Source organism: Drosophila erecta, unplaced genomic scaffold (genome assembly GCF_003286155.1).
Source record: "Drosophila erecta strain 14021-0224.00,06,07 unplaced genomic scaffold, DereRS2 tig00000055-arrow-pilon, whole genome shotgun sequence".
Classification (NCBI taxonomy): Eukaryota; Metazoa; Arthropoda; class Insecta; order Diptera; family Drosophilidae; genus Drosophila; species Drosophila erecta.
Window position 1 is genome coordinate 2091064 of NW_020825200.1, and position 21290 is coordinate 2112353.

General features: G+C 44.5%; 3 protein-coding genes and 1 non-coding gene across 18 annotated transcripts in view; 1 reads left to right on the forward strand and 3 right to left on the reverse strand.

The window, feature by feature from the left end:
• LOC6542991 (mitogen-activated protein kinase-binding protein 1) overlaps positions 1-18217 on the forward strand; it is a 59201-nt gene extending 40984 nt beyond the window's left edge. For 3 of the 15 annotated variants that reach the window (XM_026979667.1, XM_026979663.1, XM_015159775.2), the window contains 18 exons: positions 6374-6465; positions 8147-8390; positions 8458-8667; positions 8867-9286; positions 9346-10068; positions 10124-11376; positions 11439-11758; positions 11827-11969; positions 12234-12278; positions 12983-13094; positions 13344-15863; positions 16056-16151; positions 16226-16374; positions 16442-16517; positions 16580-16654; positions 16714-16914; positions 16975-17128; positions 17243-18217. In XM_026979667.1, the coding sequence (XP_026835468.1) occupies positions 6374-6465; positions 8147-8390; positions 8458-8667; positions 8867-9286; positions 9346-10068; positions 10124-11376; positions 11439-11758; positions 11827-11969; positions 12234-12278; positions 12983-13094; positions 13344-15863; positions 16056-16151; positions 16226-16374; positions 16442-16517; positions 16580-16654; positions 16714-16914; positions 16975-17128; positions 17243-17432 (7023 nt within the window). In that variant the 3' untranslated portion in view covers positions 17433-18217. Of the gene's footprint in view, positions 1-1160; positions 1998-6373; positions 6466-8146; positions 8391-8457; positions 8668-8866; positions 9287-9345; positions 10069-10123; positions 11377-11438; positions 11759-11826; positions 11970-12233; positions 12279-12982; positions 13095-13343; positions 15864-16055; positions 16152-16225; positions 16375-16441; positions 16518-16579; positions 16655-16713; positions 16915-16974; positions 17129-17242 lie in introns of those variants that run through there. The other 12 variants (XM_026979670.1, XM_026979665.1, XM_015159777.2 and 9 more) reach the window with 9 other exon arrangements.
• Trnag-gcc lies at positions 12536-12606 on the reverse strand. The gene has a single exon. It is a non-coding gene; the product is annotated as a tRNA-Gly (tRNA).
• Positions 18218-19774: 1557 nt separating the features above from the next.
• Positions 19775-20125, reverse strand: LOC6542527. The gene has a single exon (XM_001968296.3). The coding sequence runs from the start codon at positions 20123-20125 to the stop codon at positions 19775-19777; it is 351 nt and encodes a 116-aa protein (XP_001968332.1).
• Positions 20126-20433: 308 nt separating this feature from the next.
• LOC6541122 (protein lifeguard 3) lies at positions 20434-21273 on the reverse strand. The gene is made up of 3 exons (XM_001968297.3): positions 21178-21273; positions 20869-21114; positions 20434-20807 (listed from the first exon to the last, which is right to left on the reverse strand). The coding sequence occupies exons 1-3, from the start codon at positions 21271-21273 to the stop codon at positions 20451-20453; spliced, it is 699 nt and encodes a 232-aa protein (XP_001968333.2). The 3' UTR covers positions 20434-20450.
• Between the last annotated feature and the right edge of the window lie 17 nt (positions 21274-21290).

Consider the following 21290-nt stretch of genomic DNA (forward strand, 5'->3'; position numbering starts at 1 on the left):
GATTTTGTTTGGCCATCGGTTTGGTTTTTCTGCCTCTGCCTCAGCCTCTGGCTCTTTTCTCTCCACTGATGCCTGATTATTTCACTTGATTTGTGTTATGCAAATTGATTTTCTTTTCTGTCGTCTCTTGTGTGTGGCTTGTGTGTGTTTTGCTGAGTTGTTTATGGAAAGGTAGCTACCTATTTGATTGGCCTTTGTGCAATGCCAAAGCTTATGATTGCACTTGAATCAAAATTTCCAAAGAGTGTGGTTTATTTGTGTCGACAGCAGTGTGGTGATGCATGTGTGGGAATTACAATGGGGCATTTATGAAGGGAACCGAATACTAGAGGTTATCTAGAAGTCTTTGAAGCCCCAACATCATTTAAATGCCTCCAATTAAGTCCATAAGTCATAAACGGCAATTACCATATTTTCTGCAAATAGCCAATGCACAATTCTATGGCTTTATTTAGCAATTGGCGCAGAGACTGAATCTTGACCAAAGCCAGCCAAACAAACAATCCGTCCCCTAATGTAAATGTATCTGTATCTGTAGCCATCTGTATCCGTATCTGACTATCTGCATGGCAGTGGTAACAGTGTTCCACTTGGCTGACCCCATACACTCATTGTAATTTTTAGCCACTGTTGATTTGCCTAATTTCGTTTTACGGCTTTTGGAGGGAACGTGTACGCCCACCGATTCCGTAACTCCGAGAATTTATTGCATTCGGTGGGCAGTGCAGACAGACTTTAGATGCCATAACTTTTCCCAGTGTGTATGCAGATTATTAAATAATTAAAGCAATCGTGGGTGCCAAAACTAGCGGCCATTGATTAATTGTTTTAGAGTGTTTTAAGTTTACATCCGCGCCATTTCTCGGCCCTCCCGCACCCAAAGTTGCAGTCGATCTAAAGTAGTTTGCTTATTTCGCGTGTTAGAACAGCGATTGCTATTTTGGACTTGGGGCCAGAAACGTGTTTCCATCGTGAAATATGCAAATTTTCGTGCTCGAAGACTGAGTATCTAAGTATCTGGCAGATACGTGTGCGTGCCGCTCAAAAACTCAATCGGACAGGTCTCAAACGAGCGTTTTTCTCTCTTCAATTTTTCTCCATATAGCTTATAGCATATAGCTCTTGCCATATCTCAAGCTCTCCGGTGTGCTCAACTCGATATCGGCAAAATCGTGGCTGAAATCGCTGAAATCTCGCCAGTTTCATTTGAGCCGCGCTAAAAAACGATACGCGACAACGGCTGACAGAAAAATTAACGATAATTTAATGCAACAACAAGCAGAAAAAAATAGTTAAAAACAACTACAAACGAGCAGCAATTTTTTGAATAATTATAGGGCGACGCTTTGATTGTTTGTAAAAAGAAATTAGCAAGCAAGTCAGCGATAAACGTGCAACGAATATTTTATGAAACCCTCAACTAAAGTTGAAGAAACGCAGTGAAAAAGTTTTAGAAAAATACAAAATAATTATAGTTCAGTTTTGGTGGCTAAGCAAGAGATAAACCGCAGCACTGAAACCGAAAGATACAACGAACCGAACGGATACAAAGAGAACACACAACTCGACCTTGACAAAGTCGCAAAAAGAAGAGAAGCAAAACCCATGCTATAAAGACTAGTCATCAAAAAATAGCCGAAAAGCAACGAAAAAAACTGTAAAAAGTATTATTTTGAAGTGTATTATTAATTGTACGAAAAACGAATCCACAACGCCCCCAAAAAGAGTTGAACTGAACGAAAAAACAATTACGAATTTATAGCCTTAAGCTCATTTTTATTTTTGGTGGGCGTCTGTCTCAAATGTGCCATAAAAGTATAGATAACGAAGAGTCCCGTCCCGACTCGCAATTAACTGACTAAGTGATCCCCGCACCGAGGAATGTGTTTTTGCATATCGGGGACCTCAAGGACCTCCGAAGAGATTGCGCCATGTTCGCCCCCCGAAACTCATCGCCAGTTGCCATTTACGGCAAGGAGGATGTGGCAGCCTACGAGGTAAAGGTCGTCCAGATTATTTTATGGCCGGAACGGATTCGCCTTCGGTATCGGTTCCACTTCAACTTTCATGCGACTGGCAAAGAAAGCAAACGGCCTTTTCCCCTTTGCATATTGGCCAGAGCAACATCCGTTTTCTACATGGCCTAGACACTCACTCATATCCATGACTGAGATTTCTACCCACTCGCGGGTAGACTATCCACCGCATGATTCATTTCGCTACAAAAGTTTTGTCTCCGCACTTGTAATGGATTTTTGTGGTTTTTGCCCGGCAAAAGTATTCTATTTGAGCCCGAGCTGCCGCGTTTTCTGCCCCAGGGTAATTGATAATTATAGGCAATTAGCTGTTGGCGGCGGATTCTGAAACTCAAAGGAGGAATCTCAATAGAAAATACCAGTTGTATTTCAAAAATCCAGCTCATTTCGATTTTGTTCCATCGAAAATCTCTTGGCGCGACTTGGATTTTGGCTTGTTTTCATAGTCATAAGCAGTTTGCTCACGTAAGCGCCTTGTGGGTACAATTGTATATAAATGTATACTGTGCAGTCATTTGTCTACACCTTAAAAAAATATTAGCTTAGGTCGAAAATGTGGGATACAAGCATTCGAAATTTACCAATCGTTTGAGTATAAAATAAAGAAATATATTTTGTTCTGTTTACTTGTTTGACTTGTTTTACTTTGTTTTACTCGTAGAGTAAAAGGGTATACTAGATTCGTTGAAAAGTATGTAACAGGCAGAAGGAAGCGTTTCAGACCATATAAAGTATATATATTCTTGCTCAGGATAAATAGCCGAGTCGATCTGGTCATGACGGGCCGTCTGTCCGTCTCTCCATATAAGCTTTGTAAATTGTATGAATTTTGTAAATTTTTTGATGTGATGATGTAGAAATTCATGAAAATTAAGAAAGGCTGAAGTTCTAAACTCCATAACTCAACTTATCCTAATCAGATTTTGAAGTGGCATACCTCTAAATGTTTCTAGCGCACTTCTCTAAAAAACTGCATTCAAATTTAGAAAATTATTTTTTTTTACATTTTTTTTGTAATTTTTTTGGTACTTTGATGTAGAAATTCAATAAAATTAAGAAATGACCAAAAGCTGAAGTTCCATACTCCATAACTCAACTCATCTTAATCGGAATTTGAAGTGGCATATCTCTAAATGTTTCTAAAGAAATTCTCTAAAAATCTGCATTCAAATTTAGAAATTCATAAAAAAAAAAAATTTTTTTTTTTTTTATTTATGTATCATGTGTAGAAGTTCAAAAAAATGTCCCAAGGCTGAAGTTCTATACTCCGTAACTCAACTTATCTTAATCGGATTTGCAAAAAAAATTTTTGGCACGCCCGCACTTTTAAAAAGTTTAAAAGTTTTTTTTAATTTTATTATTTTTACACAATTTCTACCGATATTCCAGAATATGTTGAAATTTCTCGTTTGCACTTCCACTAGCTGAATAACGGGTATCTGATAGTCGAGGAACTCGACTATAGCATTCTATCTTGATTTTCTTAGCTTTGTTATGGGGGACATGTTCGGTTGTCCAGTAAGCCGATGAAAGCCAATTGGCAATGCATGAAACGTGGTAGGGCAAAGAAAAACAACCAACAGAAACACACACTAACCAGAAATTCTATGAGCCGCCGAGAACAAAAATGTGCAGAACAGATTTAGCATTTATTTATGCCGGGAATTAATAATCAATTCATAATACCCACTCCAAAAAGTGACTTATCAGCCTTTCAATAAGTCAAGCCTAAATTATGCAAGAAATTCTGCCTGAAAATCTTTTCCTGTTTGGATATTTATTCGTTTATTGATTAAGCCCGTGGCCAATTAAGCCTGTATTAAGTATTTGTATTAGGCGCCACTTGTGTTTTGGCTGCTGGACTGTAACCAAACTAATAATCTGTGGCATGCCATGTTTTCCAAAAGAGACTTGATGGACTTAAATATAATAATTTATGAACATGTTTAATTAGTATATAAATATTAATAAAGTAATGCAGGAGTGGATACGCATATCGTGTAGCCTCAAAATAATGCCCAGTCAATTTTGGTTCTCACCGGAGAAGGCTTTCAATTTGCATATTTTTCAGCTCTTTGCTTTCGTGGCCTTAAGGTAAACATTTTCATTGCGTGATTCTTGGTTGACACCTGTCCGCTGCAAATGCTCAGCTTATTTGTGGCCTTTTTCGCTCGGATTGTGGGCAGAAATCCGAAATGCTTCAGACATTCAAGCTATGTGGGTTGGTTATGGAGCATAGAATTTGGCCAGCAATTGCAGCCAACAGCTGCGTGCATTGAACTTGCCCAAAACAATGAGCAGCAGGCCCAGCAAAAGCAGGCACTTCATTACCAAACCGCGGGCATTGGGCCAAAAGCCACTTGACCGAAAAGTGATTTGCCTCCGGCCTCCTGGCCAATTTTAACGGCTGGTCAGGGCCAGTATCTCGTCACTCGTTAAGTCATAATTAATTATCATTTAACTGCCCCATCTGTCACACAAAATGGAAATTTAGGTTCCTTTCGGCCGCTCGTTAATTTCGCTACTACACCAAATATGTAACAAAAGAATTTCGCTTTGTTTGGCTTAGTTTTTTGTGGCTCTGTTGTATTTGGCAGCTCCCAAATTAAGCTTTGATGAATGGCGTGTGTTGACTTCCGTTGGGACAAAAAGAAGTAAATGTGTAAAATAAATGGAATTTAAAGTGCCTAGTTGTGGTAGAATAAATATGATTTAAAATACGTAACAGGAGTGTGGTATCAAAAATTCCTGTTTAAATCTTTTAAGCCAACCAAATGAATCTACTGAAATTAGAAAAATCCCATTAATTGTTTCCCCTCCGGCTGCTCTGCCTAATTATCATTTGAAAACAAATTAAAGCCAGCTCACGGATTTCGTTGCGCATACGCCCCGTAATTGCTGGACTCCCCGATGTCTCTAAATTTTTCACTCAAACGAAATCGATGCCAGTTGGTCATGATTTCGGGGGAAGCTTTGATTATAATTTACAGTCATGGTTAGCATATTTTCATTGTGGCTTCATTTTAGTCATGCCCAGAAAATCTGTGTACAATTTCACGGCATATCACGGTGTCATTAAAAATGCAAATATGCGGGAGAGGTGCGAGTGAGATACTCGAAAACCGGTTTCCTAGATCGACCTTATGCATTAAAATATAGATTTTAGAGCTGCGTTGGTGTGGCTTGATATTCGCGCTTAACTGAAACAAGCCAATAAAGTAATTCTCGTAGTAAACAAACGCTGGAGCTACTTTGTTTTGTTTCTCCGCCAGTTCGAGATGATCTCAGTCGGAATGTATTCGCTTACTTTGAACCGCAATCAGATTCAAAGTCGGAATCCGAGTTTGCGTTTCGCATTTGCGACGCAGAAATACAATCAAGCATCTTTTGGATGCTCTCTGCATGCCAAAGTTGACAGAGCCGTCTTACGGATCGCCCACTGTTGCGTTCTGATTTACGTCTGTTTGCCTTTTGTATCTAGTATTTTCAATATTCGATTCGAATGCGGTAGTGTGTCTGCGCACTTTGTCGACTTGCACTTCCTTTTCACTATGCTACCTATTGCCATTACTGAAAAAAATCAACCTGTTCTGTTCTAAGCCATACGCCCCTAATTGTTTTACTTGTTTTTATGGCTTTTTTAATAAGATATTCGCTGGTAGCTTGGGCAAGATCAAGGTGAAACTCTGGTGAGGCGTAACAAGGCGGCTTTTGAATACAAAAGCCGAATGGCAACACAAAGAGCCATATTTGTACGTTTTTAATGAATGAAATCATTAGGGTTCTTGGGTAACAAGTGTGTTTTTAATAAGCTACGCCGCTTTTCTTCACTTGTGACTAGTGGTATTCAAATGCAGATACTACAAATAAATATCAATTTTCGTATATCATTTTGGGTTACACAATCACAATTTTTTTCTGAAAAGTTCGTCAAAACACAGTTGTTTATGTATTATTAAAGAAAAATGAAACCAGCTTTCGCCCCTTGTGGGGAAATATACACCAGTTCCGAAAACTTGTTACTAAACTATTGATAAAAGCTACAAAAACATTGGAAAATCATGTTAACATGCTGAGGCAATTTCGTTTGCTTATATTTATGTAAATCGTATAAGGCTGGGTTCATATGTAAACAAACGGCAACAACTTGATAAATGTGCGAATTGTGTGCGTTAACAATTCACACAACAACTTGTCTGCGTTTGGCTTTTATTTTAGCAAATATTACTACCGACCTTGCCGAAAGCAGAAAGAGTACAAAAACTAGGCAAATAAGCTGGGGCGTAGAGTGATGTAATGTAATGTCTAATGTTGTGCTGTTCTTTTCCCTTTTGCAGATAAAACTCAAAAAGGTCCTGGGCCTGACTGTGTGCAGCAATGCGGCTCTGGATGTGTCCCCAGTCAGCGGCCTGCTGGCCTATCCAGCTGGGTAAGTTTCATATACTCGTACCTCAAGGACGTGACATATCCTGCGGATTCGAAAACGAAACCATCAGAACCGCCCACTCATTTCCTATTTGCGTCAGAAAAATGCAATTTCGTTAAATTTTGTGCTTTAAGTTTGCATCCCCGTGCCCCAAAAAAAAAAGGAAAAAAAGTGCAATGAAAATGGTTGATTTTATCTCTGCTCAACTGTCGCACATGGCTGCATTTTTCCCATCTCAACGAGGAAAACCTGTGACAGTCCGGTTGGAAGGGGCAAACAGGAGGGGCAGAAGTGACATAATGTCAACGAGATTGCTGTTTTCCCGCAGAGGATTTGCATATGCCACTGAATGTTTGCCTAGCTCACAATCAATTTTAACGCGGCGTATACGTAATAAACTGAATAATTGTAATCACCAATGGCAGATTGGCCAAGCGAAAGCTTTGTGATAATGGAATGCGGCAGGAAATTAAGTGCCACGACGTTTGTTATTTAGTTTAAAGAAAATCCACGCAAATTAATTGGTAGAAAGTCAATTTATTCCTCGTGATCCCCTTAATACCGAACCTTTTTAACGGCCGTTTCGTTGTCCTAGGAACATTTCAATTATAGTAAATTAAGCCGAGGAAGTCTACTAATTATGTGCATTAACTAAAAGGGCATATTTACGCTTCCATTGCCATGCAAAAGTTTTTTCTTGGCACACATGTATGCATTGTGCCATTTGCAAGCACGAATAAATAGAAAATTCTGCGGGAAATTCTCTTGCAGGCTCACGCGAAATTTAAATGCACTCAAATTCTTTTTAATTACATGTGATAAATAAATGAAATAGCCATTCGTTTAAATACTCATTTATGTATTTACTATTTGTGTATGGATGTATTTCTTATAAAGCTTATAGTTACCAAAGCAAGCGAAACATACATATATCCTAGCTGAGCATATCCCATCTGTAAGGGTATAGCCCTAAGTGAAAGATGTGGGCGTGATGCGCTCATTAACCGAGCAACAGTAGCAACAACGGAAAATAAACCAAGGAGGCCAAAGAGCTTAATGATGGGCCAGGCGGGCAGGCAGTTAGCTTCTGGCATTAGAGGGTTAAGCGGTTGGAGGTGATGGGGTGGAAGCAGGAAAGGACCAAGCAGAGCAGAGCCTGCATCCTTGGGCATTTTAAATGTGTAGCCAACTTGGCCGTCTGGCCTGGTCAAGGGCGTCTTTAAGTGATCGGGGCCAGCAGATGATACCATTGGGTGAAGGGCGTAACATGGTAGCTAACTTCGTTATTATAAATATTCTGAAATCAAGCCTGCCTACAAGGTATTCCGATTATTCATTTTCCCCTGTTGTCTAATCAAAATGTAATATTAATTACAAACTGCTGTTAGTTTGGTTTTAAATAACGCAGTCATCGTGAATTATACACACGTTTAATGTCTTTGGAAATGCAATATCATTTCCAGCATTCTAATTCATTTGGCATTTAATCAGCAATTGAACGAAGTACTCCCAGAAAAAAAGTTGGCCAGCCATAGCGATTCTAATAATTAATCATAATCCTTTATTTTGCTTACGACTTTAATCGTTATATTTGTGTGGTTTTTGTTGCGGCACCATTCAAGCGACTGCGTCATTCAAGAAGCATGTATATATATACTATAAATTGAATATCTCCGTCTTGCAGCTGCACCGTGGTGCTCTTCAACGCGAAGCGCCAGACACAGGCCTACCTGGTCAACACCTCCCGCAAAGCATTCACTTCCGTGGCGTTCTCCCGGTGTGGTCGCTACGTGGCCACCGGGGAATGCGGCATCAATCCGGCCATCAAGGTCTGGGAGCTGGAGACTCCGAACGGAAGTCTGGAGCACTGCAGCGGCGGCAGTGTTGTTGCTGAGTTTGTGGACCACAAATACGCCGTCACCTGTGTGGTGAGTCCGCGTCTTTATCACATTTATTTAATTAAATCGAGGTAATAACGCCCTCCTCAATCCGCAGGCCTTTTCGCCCACTGGCAAGTACCTGGTTTCGGTGGGCTCCCAGCACGACATGATTGTCAATGTGTTCGACTGGCGGGCCAACCTCAAGATGGCCTCGAATAAAATCAGCTCCAAGGTGGCTGCCGTCTGCTTTTCCGAGGATGGCAGCTACTTTGTCACCGTGGGCAATCGCCACGTGAAATACTGGTATCTGGAGGGAGGCAGAAAGGTAAGCAATCATTCGTGTCTGTGAGCAGGACTCAAAGATGGTTTTTATTAAATTCACAAAGAACTCTAAAGTGCAGGCATATCCTTGAACATCGAATACTCTTCAAATGCTATGCAATTTAATGTGCTTTGCTGAATTGAATATTTAATAACCCACTTTATGCTGAAGGTCAGAAGCTAATGATTTACGTCCTTTGCAGTACAAGGATCCTATTCCCCTGATGGGTCGGAGCGCCATTCTGGGCGACTTGCGGGACAACGACTTCTGTGCGGTGGCATGTGGCAAGGGGATCTGTGCGGAGAGCACGTACGCCATTACGCGGCAAGGACACTTGGTGGAGTTCAGCTCCCGCCGTCTGCTGGACAAGTGGGTGCAGTGCCGCACCTCCAATGCCAACTGTATCTGCGTGAATGAGAGATTCATCCTCGTGGGCTGTGCGGAGTCCATCATACGCATCTTCAATGCGGCCACGCTGGAATACGTGACCACTCTGCCCAGAACTCATTACTTGGGCGTGGATGTGGCCCAGGGCATCCAGATCAACCACATCATGTCGGTGCCACAGCAGGCCAAGTTCCCCGACTGCATTGCCATGGTGTTCGACGAACAGCGTTCCAAGGTAGGGTCTTTCAAATAGTTGGGAAATAATTAAATACTCATTCCGAATGTTTTTTTCAGGTGAGCTGCGTCTACAACGATCACTCTCTTTACATCTGGGATCTGCGCGACATCTCACGAGTGGGCAAGTCGCACTCGTTCCTTTATCACTCCACTTGCATCTGGGGCGTGGAGACAGTGCCATATAACGTGGAGCGGGATCCGTCGCAGACCCTCCCAGAGGAATGCTTCGTCACCTGCTCCTCGGACGACACGATCCGTGTCTGGGGATTGGATGGATGCACCAACAACGACATCTACCGAAGGAACATCTACTCCAAGGAGCTGCTGAAGATCGTCTACAGCGACGAGGAACTGCAGTTTATCAAGGATCAGGGTTCGTCTCTGTTCGATAAAGCTGGAAACTCCTCCTACGATGGAAGGAATGGAGTGCGGTGCATCAAGATCAGTCCGGAACTGCAGCACTTGGCCAGTGGAGATCGGTGCGGCAACATACGTGTGTACAGTCTGGTCAATTTGCGCCTGCTCACTACCATCGAAGCCCATGAGTCTGAGGTGTTGTGCTTGGAGTATTCAAACGAGAAGATCGAGCGAAAGTTGTTAGCCAGTGCCAGTAGGGATCGACTGATCCATGTGTTCGACGTGGCACAGAACTACCTACTGCTACAAACGCTGGATGATCACAGCTCCTCCATCACCTCCATCAAGTTTGTGGGTGCAGGACTCAACTTCCAGATGATCAGTTGTGGCGCCGACAAGTCCATTATGTTTAGGAGTTTTCAGGTGAGTCTTGTATTGCTGTCTATGACCTAGGTGATCTAACCTCCTTCTTTTACAGGGAAGTATCTTCATGAGAGGCACCAACACCTCAGGAAAGACGACGTTGTACGACATGGAGGTGGACTCGAATGCCAAGCACATTTTGACCGCCTGCCAGGATCGCAACGTGCGGGTTTACGGAACCCAGAATGCCAAGCAAACAAAGACCTTCAAGGGCTCCCATTCAGACGAAGGGAGTCTGATTAAACTCAGTCTGGATCCCAGTGGCATCTATGTGGCCACTTCCTGCACGGATAAAACGCTTGCTGTTTATGATTACTACTCGAGCGAGTGCATGGCAAGGATGTATGGTCACAGCGAGTTGGTCACGGGACTGAAGTTCACCAACGATTGCAGACATTTAATATCCGCAAGTGGCGACGGTTGTATTTTCATATGGCAAGTGCCGCACGATATGATAGTGACCATGCAGGCCAGGATGTCGCAACAGCGTCTCAGATCCGGGCATGCTCCGTTGCCACGCCCCTTGGCTCCAATTTCGCCACCGGATGGTATTGTCCTGGAATCGCCCACCAGTGAAATAGAGCAGCCGCAATTGCAGCCCAAGTTTGGAGTGGCTGAAAGGTTCTCCGATGTGGGTCAACTGCCTCAGTGGGCGATGCGAAAAGCAGCAGCGGATTCGGATAGTGGTGCCTTGTCCATACCCACGCCCAGTGGTGGATCTGCAACTGTGCCTGGCATGCATGCTGCTTCATCGATGGGAAATCTGAGCTCATCGCCCAGTCAACAGATGCCAGGACTGGCACCCCGGGCAAGGGGAAGATGGGCCCAGAGGAGCACTCAATTGGAAACGGCCGATGACCTGCGCTCCAACTCCGAAAGTCCCTTGGGAACCGTTTCATCTGTAGGTGGTCACAGTGGTGTGAATGTCCAGACCTCTGATTACAATAGTGCCTCTTCCAAGGACATTACGTACAATCAAACCTACTTGAGCGAGGACTCCTCCATCGATTCTGGGATGGAGACGCGAAGGGGCGAACTCAAGTTCATTGGCAGCAGCAACAACGGAACGGTGGTCACTGTGTCCTCCGTTTCCTCGATGGCTGTTTCTGCCTCCAACGGTGCCATGTCGACGGGTTCTGGAGCTGCTCAACAGCGTCTCCAGTTGCCGGATAAACGGTTGAAGCCGGGTCTGCGGTTTGATACCCACACCCATGATCACGATGGGGATGTGGAGGACATCTCCGATGGAGAGAGAACTAGCTCCGATCACGGAATGTTCTACAACAATCTCGCGCCCAGCACACCAACGTTAGTACACCCAATTTAGTTACAGTAGCAAATAAAGTAAACGAATGCTTATTTCCCTGCAGAGATTTCAAGGTCACGGCCATGAACGAGGATGAGCTGCGCAAATCGGTGCGCCGTCAGAAGTTTGAAAAGTCCGGCCTTCAGCTTACCCCCTCGGCCCTCAGCGGAAATGGAAGTTCGCATACGGCGAGCACCGGAACTGGGACCTCCGATACCGAAGACGAAGGCTCCACGCCCAGTGCCGAAAATGCCGAGCGGTCGCTGGCCTCCACGTTGGGCGGCAGCTCGGAAAATCTGCCCCAGAGCAGCAGCAACAGCTTCCTGCACGCCGCCTTGCCAGAGGGACCGGGACTAGCAACGCCCATGGAAAGGGGTGGCAGCAGTAAGATATTATTTCATCTTGTCGAAATCCTCTTTATGGCTTTAATTGCATATACCTTCATCTTTCAGGTCGCCGCAGCATCAGCGCCAAGCACAATACGGAGAATGGGAAGGGCGTGGCGGCCCCGCCCACCATCACCAAGTCGTATACGAGCACCAAAAAGGAGGAGCTGCTGCAGGTCATCAACAAGGTCAAGCAGCAACTGGAGAATGTAAGTGCTGGGGCTCAGGAGTGACCTTTCTCTCAGTGTACTTTACTGCTTCGTCGGTTTTCCATTTTCCGAGCACTTTTATTTGCCCATTTAATTTGTGTTTTTCTTTTGTTGTTCTTCTGTATTTTTATATGTGTCCCTTATTTGTTTTTGGTGTCTGGTCCGTCCTCCAATCTCCAACCTCCAACCTCCCACCCAAAAAACACATGCACCCAAAAAAAAAACCAAAAAATATTAATTCCCTGACCGAATTTGTGTGTTTAGGGTACGCGCAAAAATGGCAACACAAGGTTGAATGCTATAGCGGAGGTGAGCCGATTTATGTTGGAATCTAAAGACCTTTTGCTTACCTAACGATGCTTTAGGCAGTTACATTTTGACAATGCTTTTAAACATACGGGAGAATGACCTAACGCACTACATTGCAAACAGTACAGCATATAGTAAATAAATTCAATCACGCTTACAAGTAAAAATATTTACCCTCTAAAACCAATACAATCCGAATTCGCTCTAAATTTAACTAATTTCTTAAATACTAAAAATTAAAAACCAAAAAAGTTCGTTGCATCGGCCGGGAATCGAACCCGGGCCGCCCGCGTGGCAGGCGAGCATTCTACCACTGAACCACCGATGCTTCGTGACTCCAGGAAAACCAAATTCCCATCACACTAAGCTGTTTCTAAAAATAGCCTAAGCTAGCGATCATGAAAAACTTGCTCGGTCTCATGAGTGGAGTGAGCTGCAGATCAGCGATCCCCTCAGCCTTCCACTCCATATCGCAGCACTCGAGCAAGTTGAGGAACCGGAAAACCACTCACCATTTACTGACTCAATCCCAAAACTTCACTCCAACAACAAACGCCTAACAACAATACCATATAATTTTGCGGTTACTAATGTTTGTGTGTTGATGTTCTTCAACTAATATATTGACAGTCTAGGCTGGGTGTTTTGCTAACTTACATTTCCGGTTACGTTCGCTTATTCATCTAACATTGTTTGACCCACAGGTAGGCCATAGACCCCTCCGGGGAAGCCATAGCATATCGGACCTGAGTCTGGCAGCCAACTTGGATGGATCGAGGAATGCAGGCGGAGGACCAGGACGTTACACGAAGCCAGGTAAGGGGTTGGGGAAATAGGGAGCCCAGACAGCTGTAAACCAAATGAATATCCCCTCCAAGTTGAACAGTAGGCTAATATAACCAAAAACTCTTTCTCCCGTTGTTTGCTCTCTCTCTCTGTGTTGTCTATCTCTCTTTAAATATTGCTCTCCTATTTGTGACATCTGCGGTAAAACTAATGTATTACAAATGGTTACCATTTGTGATCAATTTGCCCCCTTAACGATACTTTGACTAACCCCATTAGTTGCCTCCCATGACACTTCGCAGTATACTAGTCCTCAAAACGCAACAGCTACTGCTGCACCCACGAACACCCAGCAGCAGCTCCAGCCACCAGTGCAGCAGCAATACCAAATTCCGAAGGAGCCACATCAGCAATATGCGCCTCCCGCCTCCCAGCAATTCTTCAACTGTGCTGCCCCGAAATCGAAGTTGCAGCAGAACTTCCAGACGATGCGACAGGTTCAGCAGCACTATCCGCCCTATCCACATCACGTGGGCGTGCATCAGATCCATCCGCCTCCAGGTGTACCATTTGGAGGATCTGCAGCGGGTTCCTCATCTGGAATGCGTTCGCATTCCCAGCCGCAGCACCGTCAACAGCAGCAGCAGCAGCAACAACAAAGGGCGAAGAGGAATCCAGCTGGGAATAACAGGCGTACGCCGAGCATCCTGAAGCACTACAAATCTTGTCCAGTGTCTCCAGTCCACGAAGAGGTGGAATGGTCTGCGGAGGGAAACGAGAGAGGTGCTCTGCTCGGCGAACCTAAAAGACACTCTGTTTATGCTGATGATGCTAGAACCATTCTGGATATGATCCATGCTGATACGGAAAAGATGATTGATGAGATCACCCGGAAATACGGCGATTTGGATGAGCCCAGTATCCCAGCCTCGTACTCCATGCCAGCGAATCTGAGGAACTTGGGAGGACTGGGTTCCACTGGCGATTCCACGCCCACTGGCCGAACTACACAGTATTATGTTTACAGGGAGTTTTACCAGTGCGAGAGAAAAGTGTCCCTCTCCGATATTCTGCAGCCCGAGCAATTTGCAGCCAGTCAGAGGAGACTGGACGAGGCCAGATTTCTGGAGACCCAGCGCCATTCCAGTGCCAGTTTCTTCCTCACCGGCCAGCAGAGTCAGGAGTCACTGTCTCTGCTTTCCGATGGCGATGGTCCTGGAAGCTATTGCAACAGCTTGGAGAGCGTACTGTCGGACGAAAGTGATTGCCAGAGTGCTCCCCTGGAGTATCCACAAACTCAGGTGGCTGTTCTTCAACAGCGCCATGCCGGCATCCGCAACTTTATTATCCACGGTCCGGTTTCCAAGTCGTACGGGAACAGCCCCAATGCCTATGGCAGCTTCGACTACTATATGCGACAACAGCATTCCACAACAACGGATAGCTTCGATGTCACGGGCTACAATCTGGAGCCACTGAAACCACTGCCCAGTTCTAAGACATATCCCAGGATAGCCCAGGTTCAGGTCTCTGAAAATATACCCACTCTGCGATCCAAGAATAAGCAATATACCTCAGGTGTTAACAAGTCCTTAAGTACGGACTTCGCCCAACAGCGACAGCAAAGGAATTCGAATCCCATGCAATCAGGAGACAATCTCTTTGTGAGGAAACCATTGAAACCCAAGCCGCCGGTGCCGGCGAAACCTCACAATCTAGTCAGCACCTTGACCCACATGGAGAAGCAGCAAAAACAGAAATCCCAGTCGAGAACCGCCAGTGTTGTCCAGCAATTCGAGCATAACTTACAGAAATTTGAAAAGGAAAAGCAAAGGGAGCGGGAACAGCAACGGAGGCCGGCGATGCGAAGCTCAGTAAGTTCTGGAGCTCTGGCTGGAGGATCAGCGACCCAGAGTTGTCTGAAGAAAGTCTCCCGCTTTGATACCAGCGAAAGCAGTCGAAGGGCCACCAGTGTGAGGCAGAAAAATAGGCCAAAGATCTCTGTGCGCTTCAATACAGTCTCGCAGATCAAGTATACGCCCAGTGCCAAGAGGGAAAGACAGGCCAGAGAGGAGGAGCCGCCGGAAATGGAAGTGGGCAGCCTGCCCAGCGATTATGGAGAGCGCAGTTTCGAAATGTATTTCGCGGAGAACGGAAATGCCCCGGAAAATCTGGAAAATATGCAGTCTCTCAAACTGTACACCAAGCCCCAACTCCAAGCAGTGGTGGATGAGATACAACAGGAGCGGGAGAAGTATCGGAAAAACCTTGACAACGCTGGGAAGATCAGCGGAAAGGGAGGAAGTGGAAAGGGAAAAGCAAAAGCAAAAGGAGCAGGCAGCTCCACCAGCCATCAGTGCCAGAATATAGCCAAAAAGATCGACATCATCGAGAAGTTAATCGCCATGGAGGAGAACAAAATGGAGCAAATACGCTTGGCCACCGAATCACGATTGAGGCCCTTCAACTGCAATGCCAAGGAGAAGGGCTATGTGAAAAGTTTGACCATGAACTTTGACATGCTGGCCAGAGGCGAAGATCCCACAGAAGATGAGGATCTGGCATCCAAAGATGCCTCGGATCTGTGCGCCTATGCGAGGAATATACGCAGAAACTGCAGCTTACCAGATGTCCTCGAGAGCACCGATTTCACTGGCATCTACAACAGCCAGGGCGTGGAGTTGGCCAAGGAAGTGATAGCCGACGACGAGAGCGGAGATCCGGAAAACACCGAGATCACTGCAGCTAGCGCTGATCACGATGCCATCAGACAGACTGTTGTTTTGAGGATGGAGCCAGGTTTGAGCCCCATTTCCGCCTTGGTTGTTGTGCCTCTTGAGTTTTCCGCCACCTTCATTTGCGCACCCACAGTTATTTACTAGTTTTTATTTCCCCTTATTGACCACCACCCTCCATTTCTCGATATCCTAGCACACAAATTACTATAACCGCATGACCCGAGCCGAAACTAATCTCTGACCCACATTTCAGGCAATCCCAAAACGCTCAATCCCATGCCCATCGAGGAGTCCTCCATACGCCGCGCCTGCTCGCTGAGCGACCTGCACATGGGCAACTTTGGCAAGCGTAAGCACCCTCGGTCCTATAACCCTGGTAAAAATCATAAGTTCTAATTGTTAATTTTTGGACTGACTTTGCAGCTGGAAAATCGCAGAATGGCACTCCACAGAAGCCGCAGGTCCAGCACCGAAATGGAAACGTCTCGCGATCGGCCAGCAAAAGGAACAGTTTGCAGGGCAAAACTGGACTGGGTGCCTCCAGCAACTCAATGAACGTACTCAATCAGGGTGTAAGTATTCAGCAACCAACTCGTTTTGCATTCTGAAATTTAATATTCCCTTTTCATTTCTATGTAGAGCGACTCGGAACCCGAGGACAGCAACCGCTTGCGGAGTGCCAGCAACGGACAGGGACGCAGTAATGGACCCATTGGTGAGTGAACATATTATTTTAAATATAAAATAATTCAACTAACTAATCTAACCCATATACAGCTGCGAATCGCCAGTACAGCAACAAGACTAACAATGTCAACAACAATCGGCGAAAGGCGCCAAACTTTAGCAGTGGTGAGTGTGCTAGTTTCGTCCTCCTTCGATCTGAACTAATTATGTTACGCCCCCATTAGCCACGCCCATGCAGGACGACTCCAGCTCCGAGGAGACGCCCAATAGCACTGTCAACAACAAGCCCATTGTGCCACCAAGACCTAGAAACCTGGCCTTCGATCACAAGAGCAAGCTGATGATAAACAATAGTGGCGGCCCCGGCGGAAATGCCAAACAGCGGAGCGGTGTGACTTCCACGGAGGATTACGAGGGCACAGATCGTAAGAAACTATTTATAAAAATGTGCATCATATCTTTACTTAAAGTGAATTTCCTTGCAGCGGAAGCCCAAGTACACAATGTGATCAATAAACTTTATACAACCACACAGGCAGCTATGCAGCTGCATGCGAATCTGAAGAATTCACTGCTGCTGAAGGAACTGGAGAACGCCCTCATCATGTCCAGGAATATGCTAAGCAGCATCACCAATCGGTAGGATTGATAGTTTAGTATGAGTCTACGGTTTTCAAATAAAGAACTGTATGCTCATGCAATGCTCCTGTCCTCCTGTCCAGAGTACTGACCAATATTGCATCTTTTTTGCAGACAAGCGGAGAAGACGAACAACGGAGGCGGAATGGGCGGAGGATTAGGAGTGGGTGGTAGTGGGGGATTGAACCACGATCAGCTGAACGCTGACAACGGAGACTATCTGATGATGGTCAACAACTGTGCCGATCTTTTGAGCAATTTACGCACGAAGCACAAACCCGATGACTGTGAGAATAACTCCTAGTGTGTAGAGCTTAGGATAGACTAAATGACTAAACGAGGGCAGAGGATCTGCGGGGAGGACTAACCAACAACTATTTATTTAACTGAAACCACACACACAGGCGAATGGCAAGGAAATCAAGCAAGCAACCACTAATTTGTAATTAATAAACATTCACAGTTGATGTAAATTTATTTTCTTAGTAATTAGTTCAAGTTGCGTAGCCGCTAAGTTATATGTTTCGTTTTTGTGCGCGTGTGCATTTCTTTTAACAATAATTTATACGGCAACCGATTGCGTTTAGCTTGAATTAAATTCTGTAAATGTTAAGTTTAATAAGCAGTTTATGTACGTGTTAAGTGTTATTTGAGTTTAAGGCGGAATGATACGGAATGACCGGACCGGACCGGAGGAGTCGAGCGAAATGTTACAAAGTGCGCTTAGTCTATGCCTTCTTTCTGTATGATTTATTTGCTCTTTTTTGTTGACGTTCTGTTTGTGAATCACTCCAAATGAAAAAGACAAAAGTACGAGAAATGTGTGTCAAATTTGAATATTCCAAAATTTCAATTTATACCCATATACTATGTATGCCTACTCACATTATATTTATATGCATCTAGACATGCCACAAATGATTATCTGGGAATTGCTTATGAGAAGAATCAAAGATATTCAGACTTTTGATCAGAGCGAAAAATCAATTTCCAATCAATTTGTTCTGTAATTATTCTGTATTAGTTAATTATTCGATTGTATTTACAACAATTATAACACTACCTATAAATATACATATATACCTAGATATGAACTTGAATTAGTCCTAAAATTTACATTACAATAATTTACAACTAAACAAAATGTATTAAATTTAACTTCAAATAGGAAAAACCCACACTTACGTTAATTATGCTATCTAAACTCCGAACTAAACTAAAAAAACAACTAATTCAAAGCGAAAATAATACATAATGCATAATTTTTGAAAACATTTAACTGTTTCTTATTTTTACTACTGATTTCTTTTAACCAAAAATCGCGAGGCCCATTCTCTTAACGACTAAACCCCCGAGACCCCTTGAACTTATGGCCTGAACTCTTCTCGATTTGGCGGCGAAGATTTTGGGGTCTAGGACATCTAATCCCTCAAAGATCCTGCACATATGCAAACGTCATATGGCAGCAGGATTGCCGATAGCTTACTCACTAGATTTATAGATGGGATGGGCATCATTCAGAACCAAATAATATACTCATCTACAAGCGACTAAAACGACTAACTGCAGGAATTGTGTATTGTTACGCCTAAGAAATATTGAAAGCCATGTAATAAAACATAATTCAACGTTTACTGAACAAAGGTAAAGTTCGGCTAACCCCGTGTATGAGTCAATTAGGAAGCGTTTAAAGTTACCCTGGCAATCAGTGTTTATTACAGCCTGCAAAGAGATGACCGCGCAGCAGGTGACGTAATCGGGCGACATGTGGGGCACAATCGGTTGGGCCACCCCACCAGCCCAAAAGTCCAGCATGAGGGTGAACTTTCTTTAAAGTTATCCCCAAATTAACGACATATTCTTTGGGGCACTAGGCACGGGTATACAATAAATTTGTACCCTACCCTTTACATGGTTGCATTCATGAGTTTTTACCCTTGGGACTCCACCAAGGTCCACCCCAGAGTTCCGCCCACCCGGAAACCCACCTCTCCCCCCTCCCCTTCAGCGCCATGTGAGCAGGCAATGGTTGTTCAGTTCGGCGCTGACCCACGGCTAAGGGATGGCCATTGATACTTTTGGCAGCCGGCGGGCTTCAATTAACGTGTGTCAATATTGAGCTAGGCCAACAAGCGGGCACTTCCATGGACGGGGAAGGGGGGTGGTGGGGCTGGCTGGAAGGTCCTGTCCCACTCGATAACCCAATAAAACTGAATGGCACGTTCGATGATGGACTCACCCCGAAAGCCAGCACTCCTTCCCTCCCTCTCGCTCCCGTCGCTCGGTCTCTTTCTGGCCTTATGCTTTATGCATAATTTACGGCAGCGTCCAATCATAAAGCGGGTGAAAGGTTGAAAGGTTGAGCACGAATGTTCCCAATAATGCCAGACACGCCCCTGCCCTGGGCCACCCAACTTTCCCAGGACCCATCAACGCCCGAATGTGTATCTCGGACCATGGTAAAATAAATACAAAAATGAAGTGAGCAGTGGGAAAAATGTGTATTGATTCGGCGTCATTTTGGAGTTAGCATGATGGTTTTACTCTACAAACATGTTAGTTTATGCAACATTTGCTGGAAGTGAAAGCACCTACCATACCATTATATATATTGGAAAATTGGGTAAAAATATAGGTGAGCGCAGGCTAGTAAAACACATCGCAGTCCGTGTAGCTGTAGAACAAAGTGGAGCCGCAGGCGCTGCTGCCGTAGGCACGCACATGGTTGTACCTTCTAGCCACATGGACCATGTAGATGGACATGAGCAGGAGCAATGCAAAGCAGGCGGCGATAAGAAAGCGTATCCAGCCCCGGGATGCGGATTGCCTGCAGACGGACTTGACCATTCGCCAGTTGTTTAGCCTTCGTTTGTGCTTGCAATCGCAGGAGCGCACTTTGTTCAGGATCTCGACCATTTGGCAGTTACGCATCATTTTGTGCTTCATAAATGTCTGGGACAAGCCATCTATGAAATTCTGCACTTCGCACTCCTTCATGTTTCAGAAAGTTGATTTTAGGCCTCGTCTGATTCAATTCAAAATTGGCAATGGAAACAGGGCACTCTTTGAAATAATACAATTGTGAACTGGCTCTTTTCTAAGCACAGCAGTATCAACAGTGACACCTCCTGGATTTTCGCCAACAAATGTGTCAAATTTTCACTTGGTCTTAACAAAGGACTCAGATAACACGGTCTGTTATAGGCATGTTTATATACTAAATAAGTATTTAAAAGGAGTCGCCTCCATCCGAAGATCCAAGATCCAGCATGTGAGTCCAAAATAAGAAATGGTATTAGGCGGTTCAAAAGCATATTTATTCTTAGTCATCTAACAAACCAATGAGGTCCAGTATAAATATAAAGAGGAATACAAAGTCGCTGTATAGTGTCATGGCAGCTATTACATAATCATCCTCGTCGAACTCGCTTTGGTGGCTTGTGCCGCCAAGTATCAGTTGGATATCAATCACCACATACAAGCAGAACAGGAGTACTCCAAGCGATACATACGCTATGCGTACGCTTGGGATGAAAATGGTCACGATTCCCATGATCATAACTACTAGGGAAAACACGAAAACAAAGATCCAGCATCCGGTGAAATCGCAAGGAGCAAATCTGGCGAACAGACACAGCAACACCACAATGCCGGCACAACTGCCCACGGCTATAAAAATCTAAAAATCGCCGTGGTATCGTATCTTACAGATTGTACTTCACAAATATCCAGCCACCTACCAGTCTCGGATGATATTTAACCGCTGCACAGCACACCACTGCGGCATGGGCCAATACATATATTACCAACAATATGTATTTGCACGGGGTGCGAAACAGGAAACTGCAGCAGCACATCAAAATGGAAATCATAGTTATAACAAGCAGTCCGACTAACCCAATGTACCAGTGCTTCTGTAAGAACTTCCTCGCTCCCATATGGAAGATGCAGTATGTCATTATCAGCGTGGTTACGATCAAGTTTATCTGCAATGCACACTCGTATTAATGGAAGCAAACCCATTCAGCTCCCATGTACTGCGTACTCACGGCCACTATCATTAAAACCCTACTGATGAAGACCCGACGGCTACGCACGTCCTCGAAATACATGGGCTCGCGCCGGTCCGTTGAAAAACACGGCATTTTGGTCTATTTAAGCT

What these genes read in the sequence shown, in the direction of transcription:
- LOC6542527 (XM_001968296.3), bottom strand. Translation starts at nt 20,125, where the DNA reads ATGAAGGAGTGCGAAGTGCAGAATTTCATAGATGGCTTGTCCCAGACA.
- LOC6541122 (XM_001968297.3), bottom strand. Translation starts at nt 21,273, where the DNA reads ATGCCGTGTTTTTCAACGGACCGGCGCGAGCCCATGTATTTCGAGGAC. An exon ending in GGGTTTTAATGATAGTGGCC is followed by an intron (nt 21,115 to 21,177) that starts GTGAGTACGCAG and finishes TGTGCATTGCAG; the next exon opens with ATAAACTTGATCGTAACCAC. An exon ending in TTAAATATCATCCGAGACTG is followed by an intron (nt 20,808 to 20,868) that starts GTAGGTGGCTGG and finishes GGCGATTTTTAG; the next exon opens with ATTTTTATAGCCGTGGGCAG.